The sequence below is a fragment of the Alnus glutinosa genome, chromosome 6, assembly GCF_958979055.1.
Source record: "Alnus glutinosa chromosome 6, dhAlnGlut1.1, whole genome shotgun sequence".
Lineage (NCBI taxonomy): Eukaryota > Viridiplantae > Streptophyta > Magnoliopsida > Fagales > Betulaceae > Alnus > Alnus glutinosa.
In genome coordinates, this window is record NC_084891.1 from 8,943,840 (window position 1) to 8,954,487 (window position 10,648).

General features: G+C 32.8%; 1 protein-coding gene across 1 annotated transcript; it reads left to right on the forward strand.

Annotated features, from left to right (window-relative positions):
- Positions 1-5,384: 5,384 nt before the first annotated feature.
- LOC133871934 (EG45-like domain containing protein) lies at positions 5,385-9,362 on the forward strand. The gene is made up of 3 exons (XM_062309408.1): positions 5,385-5,543; positions 8,737-9,013; positions 9,117-9,362. Exons 1-3 carry the CDS (start codon positions 5,432-5,434, stop codon positions 9,121-9,123), a joined length of 396 nt encoding a protein of 131 aa, XP_062165392.1. The 5' UTR covers positions 5,385-5,431; the 3' UTR covers positions 9,124-9,362.
- Positions 9,363-10,648: the final 1,286 nt, after the last annotated feature.

Below are 10,648 nucleotides of genomic sequence, written 5' to 3' on the forward strand. Positions count from 1 at the left end.
AATTGGCTCATATAGCCAAGGAGTGGCAGTTTGTAATTAAACACGTTCAAGTAAATACTCTAAACAAGTTTGTTTAAATTATCTAGCCTTGTTTATCTTGAAGAAATTTTTTGGGATTGGTATTCCGCTGCGTCTAATTTGATTAACGCATGATCCCCAACAGTAGAATGGGCTACCAAAGGTAGGACTCGGTCAGACTGCTAGTATATGATGGTATACGACAACATCCTGGGCGCCAATGTTGTACTATGGGTCCCTCGGGACAACACCAACCCTAGTGAGAAGGGGTTAAGGGCTCAAATAGACCATATTGAAGAAATGTGTGATTAATCTTATAATCTATTTATTATACATGAATCCCTACATTAAAATGTAGATGAATTATTAAGGGAATTATCCCTACTATTCTTGAAAATAAACTAATCATTTTTTTCTCACATGATAACACAACATGTATCATTTTGTAAAACCCATTTCGCATTTTATAAAGGATATAGAATGTTACTTAAGGCTCATTGGATAATTAACTTTATGATAATTTACTTACTAATTATCTAGGGTATTAATTTTTCCTATAAAATGTTACTTGGGAGATCTGTGTTTATATTCGATGATAGATGATGAATTGGTAAAGATATCTTCTTATTAAGTCACATAATTTTTATTCCGCTATATGATTTACTCGGATAAGTTAAGTTTTCACAATAATACCACCAACTAATTAACGATTAATTATTGTGGAGGCATTTCTAGTAACACTCCAAGTTAATTAAACAAATTGATTAATTTTGGGGGTGTCATAAAGACCAGTCATGAAACCAAATATAAAATATTACAGATCCAAGTCTAAGCCTCCATAACAATATCTCAAGGATTAACAAACATTCGATACCACATATACAGGAACCCCCTAAGGGTGTCATGGCAGTTTCTACACCTCTGACCTCTACCAAGGCTACCAACTTAGGGGCCGTCTCGAAAATCAACTTGGCCAAGTCATGGCATTCTCTTGTTCTAGCCCCCATGAACCATCCCAAAAAGAGAAATTGACTATAAAGCTACACATGTTTTACAGGTGGAAAGATAAATTGTAAGTCTACGACTTAATGAGTAAGAATATATAGAAAGAACGTGTTATCACATGATAAACTCAGTTGTTTAGCAAAAGATTTATAAAATCACATGCAGTAATATAAAATTAGGTCATTTGTTAAATGACAAGAATATCATGATGATGCATTATAGATATAATATATGATATTTAAAAGAACATGTCATAGTTTAATTCCATATGTACTACCTGAGTCCTTAACTCCTTCTCGGTAGGGTTTCCACTTTCCCAAAGAACTTGTAGTACAACACCGGTACTCGAGCTTCAAAAAAGAACGAATTTATATGATCCTACTTTTTATTTTTTAGTTACAAATTTGGGTTGGATGTGATTCTATTTTTTCAACTACCCATTTTCGATTTTCGACCAGACCCAGTTAGAAATTCCCAAATCAATACTGATCCCGAGCCAATTTGAGTAGGGAGCCAGCTTCTCAACTCGAATTGACTCAGAATCGGGCGGGTATTGCCCACCCCTAATAGAAACCTTGCTTGATGATTGGAGAGAGTTTTGTCTTGGGCAAACTCAGTTGTACATCATTTATGACATTTAAATGTCATTTAATGTGGGTAGCAGGAAATCATGCTCCTCTCAATTGCAAGTAAAATTAAAATAATCTATTTCTTCATTCATATGAGATAATATGAATATGTTATCGCATCATTCAAAATTTTAAATGACATAATATCATATACACAATTAAATGCCACAAAATTTAATCTAAATCATAACATAAATCTTTTCTGTTCCACCTATTCTAAGTTGATGATTAGTGGCTCGAAGATCGTATAATTACATATTGGGTCCATTATAAATGGTAGCCTTATTCGTGGGTAACTAGACTACTACTTACATAAACAAAATTGGACCACCACTACAACTTGAGCTTAAGCCATTACTTTTTTTTTTTTTTTTTTGCCCAGATTGACAGCTCAAATTGAAGATCCACTGGCATCTTAAATCTCTTTCTTGTGCAACGTACCCTAAATAAATAATAATAATAATAATAAAAAAATTCACTTTGGTTTTATCATAATTTTCTGTAATTTTAAAGAATTATAAGAATTTGTTATTCATTCAATTCAGTCTATCTCTTGTAAACGAACCATCTAGATTATGTCACGTCATTAATTTTGGATCCGGCTTTTATGTGGTAGTGTAGACTACCGCATAAATGATATTAGTTTAAACAACATAGTTTTTGACTAACAACGCATATACTTGTTGTAACGACTCACCCTCAATGACACAATATTGTCCGCTTTTGGCTACTCAAACCAGGCTTCTCAGGAGGTCACCCATCCTGGGATTGCTCTCGCAGAAGTACGCTTAACTGCGGAGTTCTGATAGGTTCATGGCCATCACGACTTTAAAACGCGTTGTGTCATAAATGGTGCATTTATACCTATAAGCACATCCTTATTCCCAGGCGATGTGAGACATCACACTTGTTCTATGGATACAACAATGCCGTTCTTCAGAAATGATTTCAAACTTATATATATAAAAAGAGAACTCTTTTATGAGCTATCTTGAGAAATGTGATTGATAATATTTTTAAAATGCAAATTATAATATTTTTTTTTTTATTTTCCTTGTTTATTTTTTAAATAAAAAGGAAAAATTAAAAGACTAATTTTGATGTAATTTCAATTTAATTTCTTAAGTTTTAATTTACTGAAGACAAAATTGTAAAGTCAGTCTATGTGATTAGCCTAATTTATAAATCACTCCATGTGGTATACAAAATAATTCAGATGTGCTTCAGGTAAACCAAAATAACAATTTAGTTCCTGCAGTTTAATTCCGTCAAAACACTTAGACGGATTCAATTAGTGTGCCACGTCATCACCGATAGAATGATATTTATATTTATATTTTTAATATATTTTTAATTTTTATATTTTTCATATATTAATATTTTTTTTTATATTTTTAATATATTAATATTTTTTTATTAAGAGTGGCACGTGTCATCATTCTATTGGTGACGTGGCACACTAACAAAATCTGTCAATGTTTTGACGGAATTAGATTTTAGGGATTAAATTGTTATTTTAGTCTATCCCGAAGACCTCTGAATTATTTTTTATACTGTATATAGTGATTTATAAAGTAAGCTAATTACATTGATTGATTTAGCATTTTTTTTTTCTTAAGTAAATTAAAACTTAAGAGATTATTGAAATTACATGAAAATTAGTTTTTTTTTTTTTTTTAATTTTTCATTTTTATTCAAAAAATAAACAAGGAAAATAAAAAATATTATCAATCACATTTCAAAAAAATATTATAATTAATCACATTTGTAGAGATAACCCATAAAAGAGTTCTCTTTTTATATAAGTTTGGAATCATTGCTGAAGCACGGCATTACTGTATCCATTAATCCATAGAAAAAGTATATTTGCTGTTTGTCAAAAACTGTGTCGTTTAGACTAACAGCATCTATGCGGTAGTGTACACTACCGCATAGAAGCCGGATCCATTAATTTTAACTCAAAAAAAAAAAAAAAAAAAAAAAATTAAACACCATTTCTAATGGCGGTCGGAATGCCTAATCATCAATTTAACCAAAAATATATATATAAACCCCTTTACCAATGATAGTCAACTATCGAAAACAATCTAAAGATAGTTTAACTACCCTCAAAATAGAGTTTAGCAGTAATTAATCACTTCTTGAAAAAGTTGTCCACTCTCAAAATTTAGCCTGAGAGTTGTTAACCACCTATAATACAATTGATGGGGGGAGGGCGGACCCCCTCCAAGCTATTTTTGGGATGCTTCCACCACCCTATGAAATGTTTTGGATGGTCCAGCTATCCTTTCAAAAAGATGGTTAGCTTTGAAAAGAAAATAAAAAAAATAATAATAATAGACTAAAATGGATGACACTAGACATAATCCAAACTGTTGATTTACTATGGACGGCCTGGATCTAATGAATTACAGGCCCTTCAAATTCGATCTGGTCCACACATGTCTAAGGTATGAATTATGCATCATTAATTAGGTTATGAGGTGGTATATAACAAATATCTTGACCATTCTTAGGCTACAGAAAGAACATAACCATTCAAGTTTTCCTATGTGACAACTTGCTGGCGTAGCGATAGGTAGCTGAATCTGCTCACGATAGAGGGGAAAAACAGAGTAGCATATACTCACGTACGATACTCTTGCTACGACGTTGATAAAAGATTAAATGGGAATTAAACATTTCTTCATTTGTCTCAAAATAGTATTGTGAATTAGAGCATTCACATTCACATTCCCTTCAGCAAATTTTAGCTATTTACTTTTTTTTTTTTTTTTTTTTTTTTAGCTGTCTTCTTTTTCAAAACCCTTGCATCTCACTCTCTATTTTAACTACTTACTTTCATTAATTATCTCATCAAAAGCAGTATTTATTTATCCACTTTCCCTTTTCCCAAATGGACAGATTGATTTTTTTTTTTTATTAATTTGTTTAGGGATTGTTGAATTACAGTGCTCAACAAATTTGTTGAGTACGGTAGCAATTAGCCATTTTATTTTGAACTAAAATGGCTAGCTATATAAAATTTTGGAAAAACTTCACAAAATTCTCCTGAACTTTCATTCGTTTGAAATGACTCATCTAAAGTTTAAAAACTCTGAATTTCTCCCATCGAACTTTCAATTTGATGCAATGTCCCATTCGTTAGGGTTTGATGTTAAATCAAACAGCAAAAGAGGTGAAATGACCTTTATGCCTCTGAAACTTTTATAAAATTCTAAATTTTTCCTATAATTTCAAATTAAAAATTAAAAAAACGAAACTCAAAAATAAAAAAAAATAAAAAAAGAAAAAGAAAAGAAATGAAAAACCACCCAGACCCACCCTAGTGTGTCACACGAATACCCTATTTTTTTTAATATATATATATATATAATGAAAACAAAAAATCATGAGGGTATTTTCATCATTTTCAAGGATGCAGCTAGGATTTAACACCAAACTCTTACGGTCACAGAGGGGAGACTTTGCATCAAATTAGAAGTTCAAGGGATGAAATTAAGAGTTTTTGAACTTTAAAGGAAGTCACTTCAAAACGAGTGTAAGTTAAGGGGAGTTTTGCGAACTTTCTCCTAAAATTTGTGTCATTTTTTTATTATAAGGGCCTTTGGCTAACCCTATGAAAGTAGCCTCTTTTTTTTTTTTTTTTTTTTTTTTTTTTTAGTCGAGTGAAAATAATCTTAACTCTATAAATAGGAGGCAAATCTACTCCTTTGCATCAGAAAGTGCAAGTGTTACCATATCATTACATAGTTTTTTCTCAGAAAAAAGAAAAGAAAATGGGAATGGTTAATATTCGTGGTTTGATGATGGTGAGCATGGCCATATGCCTCACGTCAGTTGTAAATGCGGCACAGGGGACAGCTACTTTCTATACACCTCCTTATGTTCGTGAGTATCTTTATGTCTCAAATTGGTTCATTCTTAGATATATCAAATATATATCATCAATTAAACTGATTTAGCTTCAACAAATATGCTAATTGTTGATCACTTTTCAGTCTGTCTTTTGCAAATTTAAGCGCTTATCTTTCACACAGGCATAAACAGTACTTCACCTTCTTAATGTTATATTCTAATATTTTGTTTGGGTGTTGGTAATCTGTTAGGATTTTTGGAAATCCTAAAAGATTATCCATTTAATTGCATTTTATTAAAGGTTCCTGACTGGTTTGGATTTGTGATATATATATATATGTATATATATATATATATATATTTGGCATTTTCCTTTATTGCTTTCAAAATTGTGAATATCGAGAAAAATATAGTTTTGAAATTATGTTTTGATGGTTTAAAAAATAAAAGGCAAAATTGGAAAAACATTTTTGGGAATGTGAATTAAATTGAAAAATGGAGGGAAATAACCAAACATAAATTCAAAAAAAAAAAAAAAAAATAGTTGAAAACAATAGCACATCCAGACAAGTGATATTTACTTTCTTTTGCTGAAAATGGGAATTTCATTCTAAAGATGTTGGAAGTCACATTCCCTTGACCTTGGGAAAGTTTTTTTTTCTTGTAACTGGAAAACTGCCCATAATTTATTTTGTTTTTTGTTTTTCAACTTGAATATTGTTTTGGTTCTACAATAAAAATTAGACTATGAGATAATTTTTTTATGGTAATTTTTTTATTGCTACATTTTTTCTTTTTTCTTTTTTGTAAATAGTGCTACTTTTTTTTAGGTTTGATTGTAACCATTCTAAAATCAGTATATAAAAGTGAGAAATCATTTTATCTCACAAAAAAATAATGGAAATGAACAGAATTTATTGGTTATAAATTAAAAAGAAAAAGAAAATTAGTCAAACAGTCCAAACAATTTATATATTAAGAAATAAAAGAAAAACAACAGTTTATATATAGTTTTTTGCTCTGCCATTTTTATTTAATTTTTGAATACTTTTGTATCAAAAGCCTTATGCACTTGAAGAGGGAAACATAAGGATATTTTGAGAATCATAAATAATTCTTAGAGAATGCTTAAGAGTAAACCAAATATGGAAAGCATATATTTTCAAGAATCCTATAAGATTACTAATCATTGTGAAATGTGGGTTTAGTCACATTTTTTGGAATCCAGATTCTCAGGCATAATATTCCTAAAAATTTTGATGCCGGAGGAAATGTTAGATTCCTCAAAACCAAACGCCACATTATTTTTTCTTATAAATTATGTTGGATTTCAAGAATTCTAAATCTTAGAAGATTAATTTAACTGTTTTCTATCAGTTTAAGCTTTTATGAAAAGTGGTGATCTAACATAATATTATTTATAGCAAAGGTTCTAACTTTGAACATTGTCTCTGTAATTCACCTCTCAATTCAATTGAATATTTCACGTAGGGTTTGCAATTTTTGACACGACCTGTGAATCCGACACGAAGTTATAAGGTTTGGGTTTTGGTTAATTGGGTTCGGGTCATAAATAGATCAACTCGTTTATAATCGTGACAAACAGGTCAACCTGTTTAAATAAAAATAAAAAATAAATAAAAAATAAAAAAGAAAAAAGAAAAGAAAAAAAAGAAACCCTCCTAAGTCTTAACCTTAACATCATTTTTCACCCCTCCTAAGTCCTAACCCTCCAGCAGCGCCGTCCAAGACTTAGATTCCAAGTCCAACTCATCTCCTTAGAACCTCATGACACTCCTTTCGAACTGAAAAAACCAGCTTCATCCGAGTATCTGCAAGCATCTCTTACATGTCAAGAATGTGAGACAAATTCTTTGGTTGGTGAGTAGTACAAAAGTTTTCTGCACTTTCCGAAGCAGACCATGAGGGCTCCTCTCCTTGCACTTCCGTTTACAATTTAAAAATGAAAAATAAAATGTAGTAAGGCTTTCTTTTTTTCTTTTTTTTTTTTCCCCCCAACACTATAAATTGTTCTTTCCTCAGCTTTCATGTCAGTCTCCACGAGAATCTTCATTTATATTATATTGTTCTTTTTTGTTTGGATGAATTATATTATATAGTTCACCTCCTTTCTGATATGTCTTAGTTGATTTTAAGAAGCATTAATTTTCAATTCCTGAAAGATTCACAATTTGCACTTGAGATGTAAAATTTTTGCTTAGGTGAGATTTATTGGACATACTTTTGACTTGCTAGACGTTTTGCAGGATTCTTCATAGTGTTTATTAATCCAAGGGCTAATTAAACGGGCCGTGTCGGGTTGTGTCAACCCAGCACGACCCGTTAGCTAAACGAGTCATTCTTGTCGTATTGGGTTACCCGCCAAATTAACTTGATGTGCTCGTATTTAGGGTGCCAATCTGTTTAGCTAATTGTGTCGGGTTCGGGTGGACCTTAATTATTGGCGAGTCAACCCAAACTTGACATGCTAACCCGTTTTGCCAACCCTGATTTCACCCACTTATTGGGCCTTATAACTTACTGAACCTAAATACTCACACGTGAGGTGGAGTGTTAAAATATTAATTAAATGATTAAATTTATTATTTTCTATCATCTTAAGTTGTTGGAATAAGTTATGTTTTAACACACACACACACACAAACACACAAAAAAACTGCATTTAGTCTTTAATGTTTTGATAGCTTAGAGTCTAGGTATCAATATATTAGAATTTGGGATTAGTGGTAAGAAGCATTCATATAAAGAATAAAGAGGAAAGTCCACATAACCCCCTCAAACTAACACTCAATATATTGACAATGTCTCCCCCAAACTTTTAATTTGGACAATGGCGCCCCACCAAATTACCAAAAATTGTCAATGTTCCCCAATGACGAAAATACTCTTAATGAAATAAAATAAAATTCCAAAAAAAAAAAAAAAAAAAAAAAAAACTACAAAATATATTAAAAAAGAAATACATAAAAACCAAGGAGCCAATTTTAAAAATTAAAAGAAAAATTAATGATTATTCTCAAACACGATAAGCTCAACAATATTAGCGACAACAAAACTAGTCCCTGATGGCCAATTTTCTTATAGTGTGTATTTGGTCAATGGTGTGGTACCAAATAATTTTTGCAAGTTCTAATGTGATCAGATATATAAGTAAGCATCGCTATCTGAACTTTGAATTATGATATAATTTGTTATCCATTGACAGCCTCTTCATGCTACGGATATCAAAACGATGGCGTGATGATCGCTGCAGCAAGTGATGCGATATGGGGCAATCGGGCAGCTTGTGGGAGAAGGTATAGAGTCAAATGCATCGGGGCTACAAACCAGGGCGTGCCACAACCTTGCAAGGGTACCAATGTTGTGGTTAAAATCGTCGATTACTGTCCACCAGGATGTCGGGGAACCATTGATCTCTCTCAAGAGGCTTTCTCCATGATAGCTAATCCTGACGCCGGAAAAATCAATATTGAATATACTCAGTAAGTCCAATAGTAAAAATTTAATATTTCTACTGCTTAAGGGATATGTATGAAATATGGAAACAATATAATTCATGGTGGCTCTTAAATTTTTTACTTGCAGGGTTTGAAGTTCTAGAGTATTGTCTCGCGATCGTAAATGCGAGTTATGATAATATATATATAGGAATAAGTAGCAATGAGATACGGGAGGCTCGTTGCATGCGAACGGTGGCGCTAGGGTTTGAAGTTCTCCTACACTAATAAGCTCATGATGGAAACGTCTTTGTTTCAAGCATGGCAAGTTGATATTAAAACTTCATGTATGTGATATATATTCAATGAAATAAGGAGAGGCCTTACTCTTTTAGTATCATATATAACGTGTAATTGATTGATCGTCTCCAAGCTATCCAACATAAAAAATAATAATATATAATAAATAAATAAAAACAGATAATGAAATTTGAATATCTGATCTGGTTGCTCGTAATAATAACAAATTAATTAGTTTTATGTTAGATGGGTATAAAATTAAAAATTGTCTTATATGCCTGCATTTGATACGGTAATGGCATACTTAAACCTACTACGTGCGTACATAGAAGGGAACCAACCTTAAATAGAGATGAGCTTCAAGGCAAATTCAAGCAGGAGGAGCTCTCATCTCACCATCAGGATTCTCTCCAGTTGCTTTCAACTGGATAGGAGCCGGTCCTTGTGTATGAAAGACATAATTATAATTGAAAGCAGCCGGAGAGAATCCTGCGCGCTCCCTCATCTCATCTCATGAAAAACCTCTTGTATCCTCCTATTTAAACAAAGATAATAGGACACGTGTTCTAATGGCCGGCCAACATTGGAGAAAGGGGGCGTGAGGGGCCAAATAACTTCCCTGCCTGCCAAGGTTTGGTGCCATCTTTTAATGTTGATGGAACTTTATTTCGTAGGCCTTTTTGGACTTCACAACTTACTCAAGTTTCTCAAGCTGATGTGAGCTCTCTTCGCTATTCTACATTTCACGGGCTTCCCTTAGATGTTGGGCATGGATCTAGATGAGCCGTTACTAGCCTTCCTCTTTGTTAAGCTTCAACTGATGTTGGATCACCACCGGGCGGTAGGGAGATCCGGAGATGTCTAGGACTTTCTGGATATGTCAGCCCAATCGGTGCTTTGCGCAGTTGTAAGATCGAACAAGTCATGGATGAGGCCATTGGCCTCATATGGCAATCACTGCTAGGTGGTAACCTTGGTTGTTTGAGTTAGGTTGCAAGCTTCTTAACGTGGTTGTAGAATCATCAGCCACATGCTAAGTGACCAATTGTGCGCTCAATGGCATGACGTGGGGTGCATGATCTTGTTTGGATCAATGATCACCCATTCACCCACTAATTAAACATGATATGGGGTACGTACACGGCCTTGGGCTAATCGATTGTCCAATAAAATAAAATCTGGGGTACATGATCTTGCGCGCTCTAATCAATTGTGCGATGAGATATGACTTGTTTACATGGTCTTGCCCTGACCAATTGCCTAGTGAGATATGATCTAAGTACTGTATGCTCTCGCTCTTGTCAATTGCCCAATAAGATAATGTAAGGCTCTTAAAATTAATTAACTAAGGTAGTTAACTTAGAGTGTTACTCGTAGTGC